Source organism: Myxine glutinosa, chromosome 4 (genome assembly GCF_964187855.1).
Source record: "Myxine glutinosa chromosome 4, kmMyxGlut1.1, whole genome shotgun sequence".
Classification (NCBI taxonomy): domain Eukaryota; kingdom Metazoa; phylum Chordata; class Myxini; order Myxiniformes; family Myxinidae; genus Myxine; species Myxine glutinosa.
In genome coordinates, this window is record NC_136264.1 from 8,075,909 (window position 1) to 8,101,860 (window position 25,952).

The 25,952-nt window shown below is 46.6% G+C and overlaps 1 protein-coding gene across 4 annotated transcripts in view; it reads left to right on the top strand.

Annotated features, from left to right (window-relative positions):
- EIF5B (eukaryotic translation initiation factor 5B) overlaps window positions 1-25,952 on the top strand; it is a 178,032-nt gene that overhangs the window by 139,774 nt on the left and 12,306 nt on the right. For all 4 annotated transcript variants that reach the window (XM_068105141.2, XM_078775418.1, XM_068105139.2 and 1 more), the window contains exons 17-22: window positions 1,155-1,316; window positions 1,702-1,833; window positions 1,934-2,065; window positions 4,427-4,503; window positions 4,621-4,785; window positions 8,633-8,771. In XM_068105141.2, coding sequence (XP_067961242.2) covers window positions 1,155-1,316; window positions 1,702-1,833; window positions 1,934-2,065; window positions 4,427-4,503; window positions 4,621-4,785; window positions 8,633-8,771 — 807 coding nt within the window. The remainder of the gene's footprint in view (window positions 1-1,154; window positions 1,317-1,701; window positions 1,834-1,933; window positions 2,066-4,426; window positions 4,504-4,620; window positions 4,786-8,632; window positions 8,772-25,952) is intronic.

Sequence of the window (25,952 nt, forward strand, 5' to 3'; positions counted from 1 at the left end):
CCTAGCCGTCGTCTACACCTCTGCCCTCCACACGTAGCCACCGTCTACACCTCTGCCCTCCACACTGACCCATCGTCTACACCTTCACCCTCCACACCGAGCCATTGTCTACACCTTCACCCTCCACACCGAGCCATCGCCTACACCTCTGCCCTCCACACCGACCCATCGTCTACACCTCTGCCCTCCACATCGAGCCATCGTCTACACTTTCACCCTCCACACCGAGCCATCATCTACACCTCTGCCCTCCACACCGAGCCATCGTCTGCACCTCTGCCCTCCACACATAGCCGTCGTCCACACCTTCACCCTCCACACTTAGCCGTCGTCTACACCTTCACCCTCCACACCGAGCCGTCGTCTACACCTCTGCCCTCCACACCGAGCCATCGTCTACACCTCTGCCCTCCACACGTAGCCGTCGTCTACACCTTCACCCTCCACACTTAGCCGTCGTCTACACCTTCACCCTCCACACCGAGCCGTCGTCTACACCTTCACCCTCCACACCGAGCCGTCGTCTGCACCTTCACACTCCACACCTAGCCGTCGTCTACACCTCTGCCCTCCACACGTAGCCACCGTCTCCACCTTCACCCTCCACACCTAGCCATCGTCTTCACCTCCGCCCTCTGTGCCTAACTGTTGTCTTCACCTCCGCTCTCCGTGCCTAACCGTCGTCTTCACCTCCGCCCTCCGTGCCTAACCGTCGTCTTCACCTCCGCCCTCCGTGCCTAACCGTCGTCTTCACCTCCGCCCTCCGTGCCTAACTGTCGTCTTCACCTCCGCCCTTCGTGTCTAACCGTCGTCTTCACCTCCGCCCTTCGTGTCTAACCGTCGTCTTCACCTCCGCCCATCGTGCGTAACTGTCATCTTCAAATCTGCGCCTCCCCATCGTCTTCGCCTCTGCCTTCCATGCCTTGCAGTCATCTTCACCTCTGCCTTCTGGGAATTTCCTTTTTTTATTGGCTCGTCCTTTATTCCAAGCCTCATTCTCCCACCCCTTTCCTTGGAAAGCATTTTGTTGAGTACAAGTTAATGTATTTTCTTTATTTTATTATTTCTGTTATCATGATTTCATTTTCAATTGCTTCCTGTGCTGGATATTAAATCCAATTGAATTCCATATTTCAATCCTATTTACCTTTCAGGTAAAGGCTATTTCTGGCCTTGGCACGACAATTGATGTAATTTTGACCAACGGGTGTCTACATGAAGGGGCCACTATTGTAGTGGCAGGTGTTGATGGTCCCATTGTGACTCAAGTCCGTGGACTACTTATGCCTCAACCATTGAAAGAGTTACGTGTGAAGGTATGATTCTCAGAGTGCTTTCAAAATATTTTGCATTCTATTTGGCTCTTCTTCTTCTTCTTACCATGCATCATAATCTATGGTTACTTCGCCACTAATGTGTCTCAGTACCTCACTTTTTCCTTGATTTGATAGTGAATCAAGGTTTACCTTGCACACATATCTTGTGTTGGATGAAGACGTGAAGAGACACTATCAGTCCGTCCCCCGTACAGCGTGTGTGTGTGTGTATGTGTGTGTATGTGCGCTTGCGTGTGTGCCCGTGCATGTACTCTAATTGCATGATGTATGTCTTCGTATTTGATTAATTATCAAATTGTCACCAACGTTTGCTTGGCATACATGCTGCCGATTTCCCTTTTTTCATTTTTGCTTTTTCACACAGAATCAGTACGAAAGGTGTAAAGAGTTGATGGCTGCCCAGGGAGTGAAAATCATCGCAAAGGACTTGGAAAAGACACTCGCCGGTCTACCTTTACGTGTAGCTTACCATGATGATGAAATTGCTGTGTTACGGGTATGGATGTTTGAAACGTCATAGCTTCCTGAAATTCTGGAACAAAAGCACCTGCAATTTTTTTTTCATGCGGTTTCCTCCTCCGTGCACTTTCTTTCAGGATGAAGTGGTGAATGAGCTGAAGAACACTCTGAATTCCATCAAGCTGGCAGAGCATGGAGTTTATGTTCAAGCTTCTACACTTGGTTCCCTTGAAGCTCTGCTCGAGTTCTTGAGAATGTCTCGCATTCCTGTGGGTTTTGTTTCATTATTTTTCCTAATTTGCTCCCACCTCATCTGCTTTATTCATCCCACTTTAGATTACATTTGCATTCTCCTTTTAATTATTATCCGCTTTTACTTAATAATCTTTAGTCTCGGCCTGAATGGGTTGCGAGGCTATTGCAATGCGCGCGTCGGTCTGTCTTCGCTTTAAAAAATGTTTTTATCTGCAACTGCTTGTCAAATCGATGCAAAACTTTAAACATAGGAGGGACTCTCCATTGGAGAATATTTTATTGACAACTCTAACATCATGGGTCATATGGTATGGCAGCGATATTGGATTGAAGAAAAAATTTCAGCATCTTTTTCTCAGAAACCGCTCAACGAAAAGAAAAATTGAAAGTTGGCCGACGTCATCAACCCCCGTGGGGTATATTGGGCGATATAACAATGATGTCATCGGTGAAGTGGTATTCCAGCCCATAATTGGTTGAATTGAACTTCTTATCCGAAAAATCTGAAACTTCATATATCTGATTTATGACCCGATGCAAGTGAAAAATTGAATTGATGACATCGTAACACATGCCAAGAAACTTTGACATCATAGGATGTACATTTGACATTCAGAAAGTATTCAGACCCCTTCACTTTTTTTCACATTTTGTTATGTTGCAGCCTTATGCTGAAATCGTTTAAATTCATTTTTCCTCTCATCAATCTACACTCAATACCCCATAATGACAAAGACAAAACAGGTTTTAGAAAGTTTTGCAAATTTATTAAAAAGAAAAAAACTGAAATATCACATTGACATAAGTATTCATACCCTTTGCTATGACACTTGAAATTTAGCTCAGGTGCCTCCCATTTCTCTTGATCGTTTTTGAGATGCTTCTACACCTTGATTGGAGTCCACCTGTGGTAAATTCAATTGATTGGGCATGATTTGGAAAGGCACACACCTGTCTATATAAGGTCTCACAGCTGACAATGCACATCAGAGCAAAAACCAAGCCATGAGGTCGAAGGAACTGCCTGCAGAGCTCAAAGACAGAATTGTGTCGAGGCATAGATCTGGGGATGCCTACAAAAAAATCTCTGCTGCATTGAAGGTTCCCAAGAGCACAGTGGCCTCCATAATTCTTAAATGGAAGAAGTTTGGAACAACCAGCACTTTTCCTAGAGCTGGCCGCCCGGCCAAACTGAGCAATCGGGGGAGAAGGGCCTTGGTAAGCGAGGTGACCAAGAACCCGATGGTCACTCTGGCTGAGCTCCAGAGATCGTGTGTAGAGATGGAAGAAACTTCCAGAAGGACAACCATCACTGCAACACTCCACCGATCTGGGCTTTATGGCAGAGTGCCAGACGGAAGCCTCTCCTCGGTGAAAGACACATGAAAGCCCGCTTGGAGTTTGCAAAAAAGCATCTAAAGGACTCTCAGACTGTGAGAAACAAGATTCTGTGGTCTGATGAAACCAAGATTGAACTGTTTGGCTGTCCAATCAATTGAATTTAACACAGGTGGACTCCAATCAAGGTGTAGAAACATCTCAAAGATGATCAAGAAAAATGGGAGGCACCTGAGCTAAATTTCAAGTGTCATAGCAAAGGGTATGAATACTTATGTCAATGTGATATTGCAGTTTTTTATTTTTAATAAATTTGCAAAACTTTCTAAAATCCTGTTTTCTCTTTGTCATTATGGGGTATTGAGTGTAGATTGAATGAATGAATGAATGATCGTTTTAAGGCCATTTTCCCCGCTAGAGCGGGGGTTAGCCTTGCGGGCCCCATGACAATCATGGTTCCCTGTTTGAGGCAATGTTTTTACGGCCGGATGCCCTTCCTGACGCCAACCCTTGGTCGCCTCTTACGATGCGCAGGGATACGGTGTACCTATTCTAAATCGGGGTACTCACCGTGATCATTCATCCCAGCAAGCTGGTACTCAATTTGCCGACCTCGGAAGGATGACAGGCTGAGTCAACCCCCTGGCGTTAATTCAGCGATCGACCGGGATTCGAACCCTGGATCCTAGGATCCCAAGCCGGCACCCTAACCGCTAAGCCAACACCAGGCACAAGTGTAGATTGATGAGGGGAAAAATGAATTTCAACGATTTCAGCATAAGGCTGCAACATAACAAAATGTGAAAAAAGTGAAGGGGTCTGAATACTTTCTGAATGCACTGTATAGATCAACCTGGTATATGGGCCATAATAATAGCATGTTCAGGTAACAATGGTATTTTTGTTCAGTATGAGCATCTCAACAGGCATAACTGTGCACTCTCCCTGTGCCATTCTAGTTGTTTACTGTTTACATGTTGAAAATGTCATTTATTGGCAAGCCATGTTTGCTGTTTTTCTTCTTCTTCTTTGTTCAGTATGCAGGAATAAACATTGGCCCAGTGCACAAGAGGGACATTATGAAGGCATCCGCAATGTTAGAACATGACAACCAGTGAGTAATTAACATTTTCTTTTCTCATTGTGGTCAATGGGTTGCCAATGTTGACGGCCTCCAATATTTTGCTTTTATTGTTGTCTTCAACCTGCACGATTCATCGCACGATGATAGGTACGCAGTTATTTTGGCATTTGATGTCAAAGTGGAGAGAGAGGCACAGGAAATGGCAGACTACCTGGGTGTGAAAGTATTCAGTGCGGACATAATCTACCACCTCTTCGATGCCTTTATGAAGTATCGTGCTGATATCAAGAAGCAAAAGCAAGAGGAGTTCAGGTATGTGCTATGTCGTCTTTTTCTTTCATAATATCAAAGTTAATGGAAGAGTTTATTTTATAAAATACAACATAAATGTCGCAAGTAAAGATACTGAAAGGCAAGGACAGACATGTTTTTGTAGATTGTCCTTAATTTGTTGGCGAATTACGCTGAAATGGTTGGTACAGGAAACTTGAACAAGTTACGGAAGTCTGATATTGAGGCAGGAATTCACAGCAGTCACATTTTATCACTGGTAAATGACATTCCACAGCCTTAAGAAAGGGAAAATGGGAGGCAGTAGCACCGTTCAACAGTGGCATGGAACAGTATTCCATGAGGCTCCAGATCAAAGGTTTGTACGCCATTCGTCGTTTCACCTCATCCCTCCGCGCTTAAAGGCAGCAGAGGAAGGATTTGACCCTGCGAATAATTCTGATGCATTGCCTGGCTTTGGAGGCCAGCTTCGAAATTTGATCTCCCCGACGCAGGTTATAGTATACCAGCTGAATGCACCCGGCGTTGCCCGGGTTCTTTTTGAATGAATTTAATCTTCTGTACATAGGTCTTACTACTATAATTCAGCTTTTACTCGCGGCCGTAGAAGATTGACTGCTATAATTCAGCTCAGGTTTTAATTGCGAAATGGGCCCAGCCCAGCCGAGGCGGCTTTGACCGGCCTCGCCACCTAGCCTATAACCTTCCCGGGGCTCGTCCTGACATTTTTTGTTTCGGAGGTTTCCTCCTATCTTTCACCATTCAGGAGATTAGCGCGTTCAGACAAACAAACAAACAAACAAACAAACAAAAACTTTCTTTTATATGTATAGAAGATAAAGATAATGAGCCCCAGTAGGTCCAAAGTACAGGAAGTCGACAAAACATGGAAACACCAATGTAAAGTCACTCAATAGAGTGTTGGGACACCATGTGCGACCAGTACAGCCTGTATGCGCCATGGCATAGAGTCCACCAGCGTCTGGAATTCTGCAGGAGGGATGAGGCACCATTCTTCAACGTGAAAGTCAATCAACTCACACCTGTTTGATTGAAGGTGAAAAACACTGGCTCAGCCGTCATTCCAGAATATCCCATAAATGCCTCATTGGGTTCAGCTCTGGTGACCGAGAAGTCCATGCCATATCGATAACATCAGTGTCATGCTCATCAAACCATTGGGCGACCACACGTGCTCTGTGGATTGTCATTCGTCATTTGATTGTCATCGGTCATTTGATTGTCATCAAATGACAAAAAGAGCGTCATTGTCATCCTGGAAGATAGCCCTCCCGGCAGGAAAGAAATGCTGCAACATGGAGGTGAATATGATCACTCAGTACAATTAAGTAGCGATTTGCATCAATTGGCGTTGCCTTCTAAGGGAATGACTGCACCCGAACCATGCCAGAAAATGCGCCCCACAACATTACAGAACCACCAGAACCTTTGACTATTGGGACCAAGCACTCAGGGTTGTAGAGTTCTTTAGGTTGACGCCACACGTGCCTTCGTCTGTTTGGCAAGAACATGGTGAAGGATGATTCATCTGACCGTATCACATTTCTCCACTGCTCGGTAGTCCATTGCCTGTGCTCTTTGCATCGCTGGGCTCGCAAACACGCATTGCCAGGTGTGACGAGAGGTTGGTGCACTGCAAATCGACTATGGTTTTCCGCTCTGTTGAGTTCTCAGCGGACCGGTTTTGATGAAACTGGCTGCTCGTGTCCCAGGTTGAAATTCAGTCATTTGTTCTGTAGTTGCTCACCTGCTTTGCCTTGCATTTTAAATTAATGCACGGATATCACGATCCTGGAGTACAAGCTTCCATCCACTGGTTATGATGTCTTTCCCTCAGAGTTCGATGCCGACGTCACCTTGAACACTGTTGCTTGTAAAGCACCAGCAAGTTGAGCTGTCTTTGTCACTGAAGCTCCTGCCCAAACGTGCCCCAACAATCACACCTCTTCCAAAGTCACTGGATCACCTCTTGCAGACATGCTAGCCATAATTATAGGCAACCAGGCCTTGCAGCATTTTTATGCATGACCCTAAGCATGCTGGCATGTTATTTGCTTAATTAACACATGGGCCACACCTGTGTGGAACCCAATGCTTTCAATGTCCTTGATGCCCCTCATTTACCAAGGTGTTTCCATTTGTTGTTCACTACCTGCATATCTCCCAGAGACAGCAAATAAATAAATTGCGGAGTTTCCTTTCAATCCTCACAAACACACTTCTGATAACGAGGGTCTTTCTTGCACTAAATCACACATATGGGTGTAGCACGGAATAGTTGCCGAAAGCACCTGCTGCTTCAGAGATTGTTGAAAATCTGATGGCCGGTCTAGGAGGGAGTGCCGAGTACCATTATTTGACAGTTTGGTAACCATGGTGGGGTGCCTGACAGAAGTGAATGCAAGATGTTGGAAGATGACCGAATTCATTGTACGGTCTTGTTTCCTTCTCGGTGCCAGAAGGAATCCTCTCTGCAGCATGTCCACGTATATACCTGTGTTGACTGGCACTGTTTTTCTGGCCTCGTTCTCAAAGAAGGAAGGTCCTATTATACCATTTTATCTGATATCACACCAAACATACTTTCGCTACAGAAATTGGCTATTCCATTTGTCTGTGCGGTTGGTGATCTGTCAAATACCGCATGTTCTGTTTGGTCACGTGGCCACTGAGCTGGCAGTGGGCCTCAGACTAAGATGTCTAGAAAATGGAGGTGCAACATTTATACCTCTCCCTCTTATTTCTTTCGGTCTGGTGCTGCAGTAACTATCTTGTACTGTTACAGGTTCAGTTCATCGTGGATGATTCTGCCAACTGTCATGTGAGAGGTTGCCACCAGCTGTTCGAGTCAGCTTGTCGACTTCTTCAGTGAAACCCGCAAAGCTTCTCTTGCAGCCTCAATCTTGTCGGGTGTTCTCACTGAAGACTTTCCACCACTGTCCTTCAATTCTGTCCTTCACACACCCGGTGTCTCTACACCTGTCAACAATACGCGTGATGGTTTTGGATTGTGGGGTTTTCACATTTGGATAAACCTTCCCAAAGACTTCATCGCAAAAAACGTCTCGAAAATTAGTGAGTGTCTGCTGTGGCGCAAGGGAATTCTTCGACATCTTTGAAACTTCTGTGGAAAAAACTTTAAACCCTGGTATTTAGGAGAGCTGAAAATAAAAAAAGAGTCACATTAATTATTAGTCTCCTTCCACCAGAGGTTTGCTCTCCGTCCGTCCATCCTACCTGTGGTTTTTCAGGCTTTTCCCCCCAGAGCCTTTAACATATTTAACTGAAACTTGGTGCATGGTTCATCTTACTATAATTCACCAAATGTCTGTCCGTCTGTCTGTTTGTCCGTCTGCCCGTTCCCAGGTACCGCAAAAACGGCTGAACCGATCGCAACGACATTTTGGGTGGGTAATCCTGGGACCCCCTGGAGTAAAATAGGCCATATTGTTTTTCCAATTTCAGCTTTGGTCTACAGCATTTTCAGGTTTGGACTCTCGCCGAACGTTATTGTCCCTGGTACCGCAAAAACAGCTGCACCGATCGCAACGATACACCTCCATAATTCTGATGCATTGATGCATTCTGATGCATAATTCTCCGTAATTCACTAGTTATGATAAGTTACAGAACAAGTTCAAGTTTCAGGGCATTTCATCAGTTTTTCAGAGTTATGCCCTTTTTGGACACTTTTTGTTAATATCATGTCGGTAGGGGACATGTATTACAAAGCAATTCTCGGTCTTGTTAAAATTATGACGTCTGTTTGAAAGGTTGCTCGTCATTTTGGACCACCCTGCATATATTGCCTTAATTGTGTAGTACCTTGCGTGATTTTGCCTTGCAGACATATTGCTGTCTTTCCTTGCAAACTCCGCATCATACCACAATTTGTGTTCAAAAGCCGAGACCCGATTGTGGTTGGCGTAAATGTGGAGGCTGGACAGTTGAAGCCCGGAACACTTCTTTGTGTGCCCAGTAAAGGGGTGAGTTGGAATTGAAGATAACAAAACTTTTACAACTTTCCAATATGTTTTCTCCACTGTTCATTTAAAGTTTAGCAGGGAACGGTATCTATTTGGGGGTGGACTGAGTGAATACAGGTAATGTGTATGCGTGCCTGCATGTGCGTGGGTGTCTTCCTGCTTGCATGAGTGCGCGTGTGTGCATTCACGTTTGTCTGAGGTTTGTATTTATAATTAGAGGGTGTTGTAGAATTTGTATCATTGGTGGATATAAGCCGTCTTTGCGGACTGGATACTTTCCCCCCAGAATTGGTGTTTGTGCGTGTGTGTGTGTACGTGTGTATTGCTAAGTCCGGCTTCCTTCTTGGGACTACAGTGCAGTAATTGGTCGTTATTTTGATTGCAGTGCCCACTCCCATCAGGAGTGGTGCTATAACATTCACATTTACAAAGAGGGAATTGGGGCTCTCCTCCAACCCCAAGCCTTTTTTGTTACCACCTGAAACCTCCCAGTGAATCATCTTTCCCTTCGCCTGGGTACAATCACCAGTTTTCAAATCATTCGGTCCAGCAGTTCAGGATTGTATGCGAGTCAAACACACGCATACGTATATGCGCACGTTGTCGGAATCTTTGGTGCCCCGCACGAAGTATGCTGGCTCTGGAGGATTCCACGCATGGGAATCCCTGGAGCTCACTACGCAGCTTGTGGTGGGGGGAAAACAGATGTACCTGTGCTTGTCTCCAATGCAGGTCTGCAATTCACCATGACTCAACCAGCATCCCGACACTCTACTCTGAGTCTCCGAGGCTTCTTTCTCAACACTGAGGTCTAAGCCGTTTCATGTCACAGGCTGAATGACTTTGCAACGACGTCATTTGTCCGCCTTATGTAACTGACCTCCCATGTCATCACTCCTGTCCCACATTGGCCGACTTGTTCTGAATAAACGCCCTAATCAGAAATCAATAAGTTAGACATCAAAACAAGAAACCTCCTTACCATCCACAAAATCGATATATATAAAACTGTGTGTGTGTGTGTGTGTGTGTGTGTGTGTGTGTGTGTGTGTGTGTGTGTGTGTGTGTGTGTGTGTGTGTGTGTGTGTGTGTGTGTGTGTGTGTGTGTGTGTGTGTGTGTGTGTGTGTGTGTGTGTGTGTGTGTGTGTGTGTGTGTGTGTGTGTGTGTGTGTGTGTGTGTGTGTGTGTGTGTGTGTGTGTGAAAGAGTGTGTGTGTGAGTGATGTTACCGATAGACTCCTAAACGGAGAGGCTTACGTACTTGATATTTGACATAGACTTGGCCATTGAGCCTGGGACGAACATGGCCGAACTCAAAATATTTGACGATCCATATTTTTTATTCATATTTACCTCAGCGCATTTCAGCGAAGTACCCGCTAATCTCAGCCGGTTCCAGAGCAGCTCGCTGATTCGCTCAGAGCGATCACGTGATGTTCCATTTCCGCCGCCAGACTGATTCGCTCAGAGCGATCACGTGATGTTCCATCCTGTCACACGTCACACGTTTTTTCACCTTTTATGCGATCGTGTTTTGTATCGATTTTGTGCGATATGAATTAAATGTCTTCGAAACAGCTGTGAAACGTCTTTCCACAACCCTTCCGTAACCGATTGGAGCAGTTTATTGCCACACAAAACGAGATCCGCGAAGCGAGTTGGTCGAGCCGTTTCGCTCAGAGCGATCACGTGATGTTCCATCCCGTCACACGTCACACGTTTTTTCACCTTTTATGCGATCGTGTTTTGTATCGATTTTGTGCGATATGAATTAAATGTCTTTGAAACAGCTGTGAAACGTCTTTCCTCAACCCTTCCGTAACCGATTGGAGCAGTTTATTGCCGCACAAAACGAGATCCGCGAAGCGAGTTGGTCGAGTCGTGCTGACCAAGATGGCGACACGGCGGCTTCACTTTTCACGGAGTATGAGCGTTCTATATCTATCTATAATTCCAGTAATCTCTGTGTGTATGTATGTATGTATGTATGTATGTATGTATGTATGTATGTATGTATGTATGTATGTCTGTGACCGCTGTTTCTCGACAACCACGGGTCCGATATACTTGAAACTTGCCAGGTATATTGCTGGGGACCCGAGGATGTGCCTTTTCAAGGTTTCATATTAATCGGACAAGTAGTTACCGAGCTATGTCCAAAAAACGATTCAACCAATCAGAGAGCAGCGAGTTATCACGTGTGCCGAACGTGGCGAACAGACTCTGCCTCGGACGGCACATTTGAGAGCGTATTCATTTATTTCACGTTGGCAAACTATGTTGCCGCTATGTTGGCGTTAAACTATGTTTTAAAACTAATTTGCGATTCTTTCGCTTTCCTGCGCGTTTGTGCACGCGATGGCGATTTCTTTACCAAACTCCGCAAGCCGTTCGCTTTGGACCAAACCATTTCATGTAAATAGAGGGGGGGGGGGGGGGGGATTGTCACCGTACTCGCAAGCCGTTCGCTTTGGACCAAACCATTTCATGTAAATAGAGGGGGGGGATATAATTTTAGATATAGATATAGTACGGGCATGCCCTAGTATTTTCAATTCAGTGCGCCCGTGATTGTGGCATAGACATGACCATTGGGCCTTCACGGTGTAATTTGTGCGAGGCTTTTGTCCGAGTGAGCTTGAGTCGAGAGGGCGAAAGTACGGGTTGGGAATGTACGGGTTGGGAATGTACGGGTCTCCCTTCCCCCGCCCGGCAACGCCGGTACTGGAGGACGTCACAGGATCGGTGAGTCTCCAAAATCCGCTTCGTGCTGTTGCGAATATGCAGGACTATGTCCGATTGTTGTGCTGCTCTCCGACCATGAGAACTGCAACGTCATTGTTGACTGGCCATCCCCTTCCCTCCCCCTTCCCCCTCCCCCTCCGTCCCCCCTTCCCTTCCCCCTCCACCCTACCCCCTCCACCCTACCCCTCCCTTTCTCCCCTCCCCCTCCCCCTCCCCCTCCATTTTCCCCCTCCCCCTCCCTTTTCCCCTCCCCCTCCCCCTCCCTTTTCCCCCTCCCCCCTCCCCCTCCCTTTTCCTCTCCCCCCTCCCCCTCCCTTTCCCCCCTCCCCCTCCCCTCCCCCCCTCCCCCTCCCCTCCCCCTACCCCCCCCCCCCTCCCTCCTCCCCTCCCCCCCCTCCCTCCTCCCCTCCCCCTCCCCCTCTCCCCCTCCCCCCTCCCACCCCCCTCCCATCCCTCACCCTCCCCATCCCCCCCTCTTCTCGCCTCTCCCCCTCCCCCTCCCACTCTTCTCCCCTCCCCCCCGTTCCCCTCCCCTCCCCTCCCCCCCGTTCCCCTCCCCTCCCCCGCCCGGCAATGCCGGGTACTTCTGCTAGTGTTTTATAAAAACAAGTGCATCCCGAGAATGTACCTGCCGAGAGGAGAGGGGGGGAGCGGCTTGATGGAACTCAACCAGGTGCACAGAGCGATGAGTGTAGGACTAGCTGAGGATGTGAAATGATCAACAGACTATCAGATGCAATTTGTAAACAAACATGAACACAACAAACCTGAAAAAGTATCCCGAACTCACCTTGCAAATAATTTCCAAAAACAGGTGCGAATAGAAGATGCCACACAGGAAAACGAAACGGCAACAAATACATTCCCATCAATTGCAAAAAAGACAAAATAAATAAATAAAAAGAAATATCAAGAAATATACACCAACAACTGGGAGAATGACAAAAGAGCAGGAAAATACAAAAAATAATTGGACAGAGTAGGGACAGACAAAGATGGATTATTGGAATGGCTACGAAGAGGTCAGCTCAACTGGGGTGGAGAACGAATCATAATAAATGTCCAAGATCAAGAACACTACACCAATGGATATAAAAAGATGGTGGGACTGAGCCAGACGGACAAGTGTAAATTCTGCAAGACTACAGGAAGTTCTGGTCGCCTACTCTCGGGATGCAAAAAACTATTATCAAAACAACTTTAGCGCCATTGGAGTCATTGCAAACCCGGCCCTGGAGACCAGGTGGGTATTCCCATCAAGCATTCCTCACTCCAGTTTGTCAAACAATCAGAATTGACAGGAACACGATGACATGTTGGGGTTACCGGGGTTACCGTGCACAACTCGACGTGTAAAAACGTGCAAGCGAGATGACTTGTACTTACATAGTTTTACATAATGTTACGGATCCGGGGGTTCGGCACTCCCCTTACCGAGGGGGTTTAATCCCCTCGTCTTTTAAGCTGGCCGTCCGACCGGTCCTGGGGGTATGACGTCACGCCCGGTCAGCGCTGAAGAGGGTAATAGGCCAATCCTTCCTATGACCTAAGTACCAGCGCCTTCCGGTACGCGAGGAAATACTCCCGCCCGAGCCGCAGCGTAATTGATGGATCGCGCCGAGCGAAGCGAGCCGCGACGCGGGCCGTTAATGAAAGACTAAACCCGATTGTAAGTGGTTCGGCCGAAATCACGCCACACGTACTCAATGGGGAAATCATTAAAGCGATCGGACGAGAAAGAAACCAGAGAATAAGAAGGAACAGGGATTTATTAATTATTATACAAAACAAAAGGAGAAACGAAAGCAATTTACAGAAGAAGATGAAGACACAGCGCAATTCTTAAACACTCTTACAAGACACCCAGGGACAAGACAAACAGAACAAACTCACGTACACTAATGGGGTTTTCAGGCAGGAATGGCGGGAAGGATGAGAAGGGCAGACGGTCCACAGGACTGGTGGGCAGGGAGGTTCGGGAATCGCGGTACGCCGTTGGTGGCCCACGTGCACGCCCTTGCTCTTTGTTCAGCAGGAACCCGATCGTCAGCGCGTCTCTCTCCAGCGCTCCTTTCTCATGCGTCTCTTGCACCTCCTCCCACGTCTCTCGTGGGGGCCTCGCGCCAAGGGTTTTATATCCACGCCCTTCGGACCCTCTCGAACTCTCTAGATGTTTCTTGCCACGCCCTACCAAGCCATGCCCACCGAGCCCTGGTTGGTCGTTAAGGGCTCTCTGGCTCCACCTTTGATGACGAGGTGGTGCCACGCCCGTGCTCTGGCGGCTCCTCCCCCCTTCTTCTCCGATCTTGGCCTCGTGGGCAATGGAGTTTTGGCGGTGTAATGCCAATGCCTTACCGCTACTGCACTTGAAGAGCGGGAGATGATTGGGGAAAATTGAAAGGGGACTATCTTATTTGATTGATGCAACGTAGAGTCAACTATTGGAAACACAGCCTTACCTGAAACACACAATAATGAAATAACTACAGAGAGGTCCTATGGTTCGCTACGTGTTGCTCGTGGACTAACTAAGGTGCAATCTTTAATTAACAGCCAATTAAGGGGAAATGTACACAGGGGTCATTTATTAGGGAATTTACTACTAAATTTACATGTGAAGGTTCTAAAAACCGTAACACAGCACCCTCATTCCTCATGACACGGCTCGGGCCGAAAAAAACTTCAGCTTAATGTGACACGCAGGTGTAATACCCCTCTACTATTAACCTTGCCCTTGAGTGCGACAGTTTTAAAACACAATTAAGTATGTCCCGCCTGCTACGTTGCATCCTGCCTAACAAATTCACACCCACAGGATAACCAAATTGCGGAATTAATTCGCAAACTAAACATTGACGGTGGGGAGCATTATTTACAAGACACTATTTTGACTATTTACAAAACTGCAACCCAGGACCTGTCATTTCTTTGGGAGACAAAAAGAATCCTGTGGGAGGGAGGAAACAGCATGCACTGCACCGATACACCACCTCTACATGCCCGGGGATGCAGAATTGATATTGTAATGCATCCCCGAGCATGCAAGCACCAAAGCACCATCAAGCACCATCCAGTGCTACATTTCAAAAATAATAAGCACACACAATAAAAACAAACTGATGGTCTTCTTTCTGCTCCCTCTGCTGGTCCGATGTTTCTTCTAGATGTTGTCGTTCTTTCTTCTGGCTTGTTGTACTTGCTTGCTGCCTATTTGCACATAATAAAAAGGCACAAAACGCATCCATTTTTTATTTATAGCCCACAGGGGCCAACTATGGGTGGTCCACCTGTAGGGCAAAAGGGGCCACCTCGCTGTGGTCTGCAAGCCAACTTTCCTGGGCCATCGTGGCCGGTCCCAGCAGAGGGGCCAGGCCCCCAACACGTGGGGTCCATCAGTGGTGCTCGGCCACAGAACCGTGGTCCATAAGTGCGGTGCTTGGCCGCAAGACGTGCGGTCCATAAAGTGGTGCATCGATCCAGGCAGCTGGCAGCAGGAATGCGGGCGCACAGATGCGGCTCCCACACGCTCTCCCTCAGTGCCCAGAGAGCACGGTCCATGGGTGGGAAGGAAGACAGAGCAGAGTCAGCGATGGGTAAGGGCGCAAGGGTACACATCAATAAAGGCAATGCAGAGGTGAGGTGCGCCTGGAGATCGAGCGGAGAAAGCTCGTCCCTAACGTACGTCACCCGCCCCTGTCACCTACTCTACCCTCGCCCCTTACCCCGTATTTACACAACAATTTACAATTCGTCTCTATCGTCTCGTCTTCCCCATATCTCCCCTAATACCAAATTCGTTACCAATCCCTCTTAACCAAATTTGCCATCACCCAATTCATCATCAATCCCTCGTAAGGAGGAAGAGATGGAATACCAAGCACAATGTCTCACCCACGTCATGATGCGTCTCACATTCCCAAAAACATCCGCAACAAAAATACCAAACCATGGTGTGGTGTGGAGCACTGTCATCACCTCAGGTGAGTGGATGTAGATGGTGCGAGGAGATTCCAATCCTAACTACCCTCTAAATGACTTTAACACTTTTACTCTACCCGGGGTCTTCCTCTGCCAAACCATTGGCCGTCTTACACTATGCGGTTCTAAAAACCGAACTCCCATTGCACATACCGTGGCGCTCTCCAATTTGGGGTCTCACTCCCCCGATTCAACTCCCTGTGCCTTTGCACAATTTCAGGACTGGGTCGTGTGGCTCCCCTAGCAGGCCTACTCACCTGCACACCACCGCCACTGTAGTTGCCTCCGAGCTTACCTGCTCCTTATCCTAACCTATCTAACTGGGGAAGGCCCTCACTGGCACTTACCCCCTCGGTGCCCTCTCTGGCACTGGGCTACCCGGGTCCGTCCTCCGGATCCTCGGACCCCATTCAACAACTCTACCGGCTCGCAGAGCCCACCTGCGGCCTCACCTGGCCGACATCCTCACAGTGGCGGAGTGCCCATTTAACCATACACACTAACAGGCCACACGCCCAGCCATTTCCACGTCACTAATGCACCCATCCTAACACCATTCTGCCACACGCACCACAGATGCTAATATCCACCACAATTTACCTGTACCCTCTACCTACTCTTAAACTACCCTCCCCGGGTATTCGTGATCGGGGTCCATCTTCCCCATCCACTCCCTTCGCACCAACCACTCCACTCCACGTTTTCCACACTACTCACTCCACCTCATCCATTCCATACTCCATTCCAGACCATTCATTTCATCCAACCATTCTCCACACACCTGGTGGCTCTAGCACCCTCCTTTCCTCCCAGGCTTCTTCATTCACTACAATGCCATTCACCCACACTCACAATACTCTGCTCAATACTCTTTCTACACACACACACAGCATCATCTGCTCTCACTACTCCCTTCTGAAACTCGTGCTCCCCGTCTTCCCTTATACTATTGCGCTCCCTCGTCGTTATAATCCATATAATCTGCTACGTCCCCTACTACAGGTACAATGTCGCTACTTAACCTTACAGTTACCTATGGTCATTTCTAAGTCCCTATACATTTATCCTAACCCGCCCTCGGCGAGCTTGCACTGCCAAACCCCATAATCTATAGCTCATGTGCCCGGGTAGATGTGAGGGATGGTGGATTTGCCATCCCTCTACATCGGGCATCTTTCACTATTAATTTTGCCCATCCAATTCTTGCCAATCAAATTTGCCAATCATTGGTGCCAATCAAATTTGCCAATCAAATTTGCCAATCATCAATTTCCTACCCCTATTCGTCCATTATTCTGAGCCTTAGTGCGTCGTTACATTTTCTAAGCTCGGCTTCGCAAAGCCGAGCGATGAATGCGGGTGGTTTGTCTACCGCGGTTGGATCCATCCGGCATTCGGTTCAGGGGAGGGGGTTTACTCGGGCCGAGATTCCAAGGTCTACCTCGGCGCGGAGCCGTCCGGTCTCCCGCCCGATGGACCAATCTTGCCCGGCCGGAACGCTGCAACCACAAGGGGGCGCCGTGCCGACCCTTCCTACCTTCCCTCGAACCGGGCCGCCCGCTCTGCTTAGCAGGACGCGACCGTGCAGGGCGAGGCCTGGCGCGGATCGCGCACGGCGGTTCTTTTGAAACCGCCGTGATTACGACCCCCACCGGTTCCCGCAGTACCCACAGCCCGGCATGGACCGAGGGCTCGCGTCGGCTAAACATCAGTCTAACCGCTGCTCCGTTTAGCGTCGATGCTCCCCGTACATACTCACACCACTCGTTCGTTTTCCTCCTCACACATCCAGGTGTCTCCATACACTCCGTCATTGCACCTTCTCTTACACACCACCCAGGTACACTCATTCCGCTCAGACTTCGTTATACACCTGACCACCGCACACCTTGGCACACATTCGTTGTTCGCACCCTTCATCAACACACCTCCTCGCGCCCACTCCTCGGTCACATCCTCTGTGACAACCATGGGTGTGCACTCTTTTGCACACCCAATCACGCGCTTCAATGTGCCCTGCCGCACCCGCGCCACCACCAACTCACCCTCCGTGTCACTCTCACCACCACACTCTGTCGTGCGTTCACTCTCACTCTCAACAGCACACTCACTCCTCGGCGCACACTTTTCTCTCACACACACCTCCGTTCCACACCTTTCTCGCGCACCTTCTCGCACACCCTCTCCCGGTACATCCTCCGTACCACTCATGGGGGTGCATTCTTGCACACACCCGATCACCGCCGCACACCCTGGCTCACCAATACCCCTCGCATTCCCCATAGTCGGACATCCTCGCACACATCCTCTTTCCACTCACTCTGCACCAGTCGCACACCTCACCAGCGGCCTCTCACGAACGCCCGGGTCTAGCCCAACACCCAAACTCACTGAATCTCCCCTCACACCATATACATTCCCGAGCATATCACCACTCACCTCGGCACCTCTTCTCTTCCGCTCCTCCTCTGCCACCTGCAAACTCTTTATTTGGTCAGTAAGCACATCATCACGCTGTGAGCACAGACCTTGCACCAATTCCATCACCTCCTCCTTTATCTCCTTCTTAGTCTCACTCCGTCTCTTCTTAATTTCGCTTACCCCCTCTTCCACTTCCTCTAATTTTTGTTTCACCTCCTTTATTTCCCGGTGCACCCCTTCAATTTCTTCCTCCAGCGCCACCTTGGTCATTTCTATGTGCGTCCTGACTTCCCGTTATTTTGTCTCCATTGTCTCCGTTACCTCGTCCAACCTCTTTGTCAACCCTTCGTGTACCATCTGACATTCTTTCTTTGTCGCCATTAATTCCTTTTTTATTCCCTTCTGGGTCGCTTTCAACCCTCCTATCACCGCAGTGTTCTTTTCCACCTGCTCCCCAAGCTCCTTTTGCCCCACTGTCAGCTGCTCTACTCCCCGCGTCAGGTCTTCTATTCCCCCCTGTAACCTAGCCGTGCTGTTCCTCACCTCTTTCTCCATGCGCTCCTCACCCCGCTTTACCTCCTTTACCTCCTTTACCGCGTAGCCCCGCGACCTCTTCGCCCACTCCGCGCCTTATATCCTCCCCCATCTCTCCCATCTCTTTGGTAGATGCCGCCCTCATCTGCTCCAAATCATTCCTTTGGGCATCCAATTTACTTTCCAACCCGATTTTTACCTCCTCTATCTGCTCCCCCATTTGTTTGACTTCCCGGGTGGATTGCTCCCCCATCTCCCTCAATTTGCCTCCCATATCTTGTCTTCTAGCCCCGATAACCCATTCTTCACCCCTTCCATCTGGTTCTCCTGGGGTGGCCATTCGATTTTCCAACCCCGTTAACCCATTCTTCATTTCCCCAATTTGATTACCCACGTCCTCCAGTTGGCCCCCCAATTTACCTTCTAGCCCTTCCAACCTGTTGTCTAACCCCTCAAATTTGTTGTCGAAACCCTCAAATTTGGCTTCTAGCCCCCCGATTTTGCCGTCGAGCCCCCCGATTTGGCTTCCCATGTCATTTCTCAATTCCCTAATTTGATTTTCTAATCCCCCAAATTTACTGTCCAACTTCCCAATTTGGGCACTGGTACCCCTCGCTTCGTCCCTCATTTCTCTGATTTCTGTCCTTGATTTGTCCCCCTGCAGGTTGAGGGACGCCTGCATTTGCGCCATAAATTGCTCCATGAGGGCTTGCATGTCGCCCACCCCCATTTGCGCAGCGGGCGCGGCCCTCACTGCCACGTGCGAGGCGCCATTTTGTACCCCTCTAACGTCATGCGCGACGCCGTCATCTTGTGCGCCTGCACACCCCTCTACCGTATTCGTATTGCTCTCCTCCTCTCTCTCTCTCCCAATTCCTCCCTGGGGTCCTGGGTTACCTCCAAACCCTCTTCCTCTATCCCCACCGGCATCCGATCGCCTTGACTATCCATGGCGCGACTTTAATTTGAATATTAATAAAAATTTCGGCCGCTCCAAATTTTGACCAAATTTCTCGATGGATTTAAAAATTTGGTTCGGGTCCAATCCCACTCCCAGACGCCAATTGTTATGGCCAATAGCACAATTGGTGTCCAAAATTTGGGCTAAATAAATTTAGTCCCAGATTCCAGATCCCACTCCTGATACCAATTGTTACGGATCCGGGGGGGACGGCACTCCCCTTACCGAGGGGGGTTTAATCCCCTCGTCTTTTAAGCTGGCCGTCCGACCGGTCCTGGGGGTATGACGTCCCGCCCGGTCAGTGCTGAATCGGGTAGTTGGCCAATCCTTCCTATGACCTAAGTACCAGCGCCTTCCGGTATGCGAGGAAATACTCCCGCCCGAGCCGCAGCGTAATTGATGGATTGCGCCGAGCGAAGCGAGCCGCGACGCGGGCCGAAGACTAAACCCGATTGTAAGCGGTTCGGCCGAAATCGCGCCACAGGTACTCAATGGGGAAATCACGAAAGCGATCGGACGAGAAAGAAACCAGAGAATAAGAAGGAACAGGGATTTATCAATTATTATACAAAACCAAAGAAACCAAAGGAGAAACGAAAGCAATTTACAGAAGAAGATGAAGACACCGCGCAATTCTTAAACACTCTTACTTATACCCATGGACAAGACAAACAGAACAAACTCACATACACTAATGGGGTTTTCAGGCAGGAATGGCGGGAAGGATGAGAAGGGCAGACGGTCCACAGGACTGGTGGGCAGGGAGGTTCGGGAATCGCGGCACGCCGTTGGTGGCCCACGTGCACGCCCTCGCTCTTTGTTCAGCAGGAACCCGATCGTCAGCGCGTCTCTCTCCAGCGCTCCTTTCTCATGCGTCTCTTGCACCTCCTCCCGCGTCTCTCGTGGGGGCCTCGCGCCAAGGGTTTTATATCCACGCCCTTGGAACCCTCTCAAATTCTCTAGATGTTTCTTGCCACGCCCTACCAAGCCATGCCCACCGAGCCCTGGTTGGTCGTTAAGGGCTCTCTGGCTCCACCTTTGATGACGAGGTGGTGCCACGCCCGTGCTCTGGCGGCTCCTCCCCCCTTCTTCTCCGATCTTGGCCTCGTGGGCAATGGAGTTTTGGCGGTGTAATGCCAATGCCTTACCGCTACTGCACTTGAAGAGCGGGAGACGATTGGGGAAAATTGAAAGGGGACTATCTTATTTGATTGATGCAACGTAGTCAACTATTGGAAACACAGCATTACCTGAAACACACAATAATGAAATAACTACAGAGAGGTCCTATGGTTCGCTACGTGTTGCTCGTGGACTAACTAAGGTGCAATCTCTAATTAACAGCCAATAAAGGGGAAATGTACACAGGGGTCATTTATAAGGGAATTTACAACTAAATTTACATGTGAAGGTTCTAAAAACCGTAACAATAATTTTAAAAGCTCTAAACATTCCCCGATATGTAGAATATAGATCTACTAGTGCATGACAATTTGAATGTAATTTAAATTCAGCATTGATTGTTTTTAAGACTTTCACTCTTTGATTCCTCTTTTTTCCTGCCTCTGGAACAAACTCCCTCACTCTCTTCAATCCAACTCCTCCCTCCAGGTCTTTAAAACAGCTGTTCACCACCATCTCTTATCATCCCCCATCCAAAACCTTGATCTTTTCTATCCCCGTTAATCTACCCCAAATCCACCTTTTGGAAATTCCCTGTTTTCTTATCTGAAAGCCCCTGTTGTGTCCATCTTGTTTATCCTGTGTACCCCGCCCCATCCCTCTCCCTTCGAGAGATCTCCTGATGTCCCTGTTCTCTGCTGTTGTTGTGCTTCCCTCTCTCTCCCCTCTTGTCTCCCGCTCTCTTTATTATATGTCTGGAGTGTGTATGTATGTATGAGTATATATATATATATATATATATATATATATATATATATATATATATATAAATTATATATATATATATAAATTATATATATATATATATATAAATTATATATATATATATATATATATATATATATATATATATATATATATATATATATATATATATATATATATATATATATATATATATATATCAGGGGTCCCAGCCCTCCTATTTTTCCTATTTATTCCTACTTTTTAATAGGATCCTATAAATCTCCTATTTTTTGGTGGAAATTCCTATTTTTCCTATTTTTTAACCCTCAATGTTCCAAAATTTAAATTGATATATTAATTAGTAGAATTTCTGTATCTAAGCGTCAGAACAGACATTCCTATACCAATCGTCAGCCATGGAATTGCTTTCTGGGTCCATAATCGCAAGACAAATTTCCAAAACGACTTTAAGCTCAAATCCCCGAAGAACATATGTCTCTTTGTCTTTTTCTCGAAAACCGTTTGTTCGATCGATTTCACAAGTGGTGAGTGCATTTTTGAGGACTCAACAAAGTGCAGTGTTGAGGAAAAATTGAGTATGCAGTGATGACGTCACAAATAAATACTGTACGAAGTGGAGGCATGTCGTTTACACCATGGTGTAAAGTACGTGTTGTTATTGATCTCGACTGGAAATGATATGTATATCTTATGTATATTATGTTATTGTTATTTTTGACTTTGTCCTAATATTAAGTATATCCTTCCAAACAATTGTTTTACCTTTATGATTCGTGCTTCATGCTATTCAGTAACAGAATTATAAAAGATAAAATGAGATGAAAATAATATAACTATGTTTATCACGCATTTCTCTTGGATTATCTCATATACTTTGTGAAGAATGACTGAATGATACCTTGACCATTATCATTGTCCTTTGTCTTATTTCAAAAGTTCAGCTGAGCTCAATTTTTAAGGTTTGTACTTTACTTAGAGTAACAAAACCAACTGTGAACTTTGCGGTTATTCAGTTATTACTAACAACCTTTCCCTAAAGATTCTACCTGAAATTGAACTTTTCTACTAATTTGCTAAACATTGACATTTGATACTACATGTTTAACTCAATCTTTCGCTTATTACAATGAGATTGTATTTTGCCTAAAACTAATAGTATTTGGCAAAGAACTAATTCAATCGACAATTCACACATTTCATCATTTAATTGCAGATAATAAAGAAGGACCACGACACAAAATAGGGATTACAACTTAATTCTGTATACTTTCGTGTGGTAGTTGCATATTCAGCTTTTAACAAAATTACAGTAGAATTAAAATTTACATACGCAATGCTGCACAATAGGTAATGCAAGCAATGTAGGACAATAAAAAAACAAACAAACAAAAAACAATAAAGACTGTTAAAGTCTTGTTGTTTCATAATCTTCTGAAGATAGTACAACAACAATACCAAAGATACATAATTGAATTGTCATCGCTTAGCTTGAACTCAGATTAGTGTTCAAGCTATTCAGCAGTGGAGAAAATGCAATTATCGGGTGGTAAACATGTAAGGACATGTTATTTATCATCTTTCTTGTTTCAGGTATAATCTGCAGACCGGTAAGAAATTTGTTGATTTGCCTTTAAATTACTTTGTTTGTTCTCATTATTTTACTAACTTATGTTTCAGTTTTGAAAAAAAAAACTGTTTGGTTCACAGTTCTTTCCACTTCATGCGTTAACAGGTTAGGATTTTCTATGCTAATTCATTTAATCTTATCTCATATTTGTTTTCTTTTTGACAGGTATACTCCCAGCAGTATAATGCCTGGTGGGAGAACTAAATTTAACCCAGAGTGGTTGAAAAGTGGACATGGATGTAGGCTTTCTGACTGGTGTCAGCCTAGCAAGTCCTCAGTGTCCTCAGTGTTCTCAGCTTACTGCTCGTTGTGCCATTCGGAAGTGAGGTGTGACAATCAGGGTGTGAAACAACTGACACAACATGCCCAAAACAAAGGGCACCTGAAGCGTGCGAAGGAACTGCTGGGTGGGTCACAGACGTTGCTGACATTCGTTCAACCATCAACTTCATCTGCTTCAGCATCAGGGTCAGCTTCTACAGATGAGCCAAGTCGTGCAGCTTTAGTCTGTATGTCCAAAAAAGACGCTATTACAAAAGCAGAACTTCTATGGACATTGAAAGTTGTTCGTTCGAATCTGAGCTACTCTTCCTGTGACGGTTTGAAGGATCTTCTGCAGGCAATGTTTCCTGGTGTTATCCCGGATGGTTTCTCAATGAGCTCATCGAAAGTTTCATATCTCATTAGCGAAGCCACAGGTCCTTATTTTCAGGACATGATAGTCACTGATGTTAAGAATTCAGCTTCTGGCTTCAGCCTCATGTATGATGAAACCACCAATAAACAGAACTTGAAGCAACTAGAAATCCGTGTACGGTATTGGTCTGATGCCGAGGAACAGATATTAGTATTTCACCTCAAAACTTACCTCATGGGTCATGCAACTGGAGAAGATTTGTCCAGGAAAATAATCTCTGCCTTGGATGAATCGAAACTGCAGCTTCAGGATATTATCATGCTCGGCAGTGATGGGCCTAATGTGAGCACCACTGTGTGGAGACAGATTGACAAAGCCATTCTCGACAACAGGGGCCCTGGTCTCCTTGATGTAGGGACATGTACTCTCCATACAGTACACAATGCTTTTGCCAAAGGACTTGCAGAGTACTGTGGAAACCTAACTGAGCTTGCAGTGGACATTTTCTACTGGTTCAAAGGCTCTGCTGCTAGATCTGTTGATTTTCAAGACATTCAGCATAAATTGGGTGCTGTTCCAAAAAAGCCTTTGAAGCATGTCGAGTGCAGGTGGTTGACACTGGGACCTGCAGTGGAGCGGCTGATAGAGATCTGGGAATCTCTCAAAGAGTATTTCTTGGTATTTCTTCCAAAGCAGCAGCCAAAGGACATGTTTAAACCCAGGTACAAAAGAATCAAAACAGAACTACAGCGACCGGAAATAAAAGCTCAACTGCATTTCCTGAAGTTCTTGGCAGCAACATTTGCAGAGTTCCTCACCTTCTTCCAGTCAGAGCAACCACTTGTGCACATTCTATATGACAAACTCCATGACCTGCTCAAAAAACTGATCAGAAGAATTATGAAGACTCCTTCAGTTGATGCTGTGAAAGACATCTCAAACCTTGATGTTTCCATTGTTGCAAACCAGCTGGAGAATGAATCCATGGGTGTGGGAGAGGATACCCGACGGTGTATCGCTAAGTTGAAAGTCTCTGAGAGGGAAAGGATGTATCTTGGGATGAGGAAGTGCTACCAGGCAGCCATAGTACACCTACAAAAGAAGCTTCCATTGACAAACAAAATCCTGAAGAATGCCAGATGTCTGCAGCCACAAAACAGGACTGCTGCATGGTCTCTTGAATCAGCCAAGAGCCTGTCCAGACAGCTGAAGAGGAATATTGACAGTGACAGCATTGCAGATGAATGGAAGGTGTACCAAGAGGAAGCCATTCCTACTGACTGGTCCCAGGAAACACAGGAGAATGAAGAAGAAGTCTGCATGAAGAGAGTGGACAGTTACTGGGGAAAAGTGTTGGCTTTAAAAGGCTGTACGGGAAACTGTAAATTCCCCCAAGTGAGACAAATGATAAGGATTGTCCTTGCACTGTCTCACGGAAACAGTGACGTGGAACGCGCGTTCTCAATCAGTGGGAAAAGTGTCACCAAGGAGAGAGTTAGTCTGAGCGAGGCATCAATCAATGGTCTCCGTGCAACAATGGATGGCATGAGATTGTATGGTGACCGGCCCGAAATGGTCCCAGTCACAAAGGGACTCCTCTCGTTAGGACGTTTTGCTCACATGCACTATATGCAGAGACTTGAAGAAGAACGAAAAGCCAAGGAAGATGAACAGAAAGCCAGGGAGAAAACCAGGCAAGAGAAAGAAGAAAGAGAGAGAACAGCTAAGATTGCTGTAGAGAAGGCAGCGGAGCTGTCTCGTAAGAGCGAGGACTTGAAGAAAACAGAGAAATCTCTGGCAGCAAAAGAGTCATCTCAGCAGATGTCACTGACTGTTAGCAACAGTCTGCTTGATCAAGCAAATAAAAAGCTTAAGGTGGCGCTTAAGAAAGGTGACATGACTGAAATTGCAGTAGCTCAGGCCATGCTTGAGTCTGCTCAGAAAAAGATTCAAGAGACACAGACTCGTATGGTGGAAACCAGGGAGGCGCAGAGAAAAGTGGAGAAGAAAAAGCAGACTTTGATAGAGTCCATGGTGGCTGCCAAAAAGAAGAAGTCATAGTTTTTGTTGTCGATGTTAAGACGGGTGGGCCCAAGTTCATTGGGGGTGTGTCCATGCCCATACATGTACATGTATTTGCATAAATCTTGCAGCAATAAAGCTACCGATGTTGTTCCAATGCTGAAATCTGTGCTATTACTTCCTAGTTTTTTCCTATTAAACTCCTATTTTTTGTGATCAGAATTCCTATTTTTCCTATTATTTTGTCAATCAAAGTGGCTGGGACCCCTGATATATATATATATATATATATATATATATATATATATATATATATATATATATATATATATATATATATATATATATATATATATATATATATATA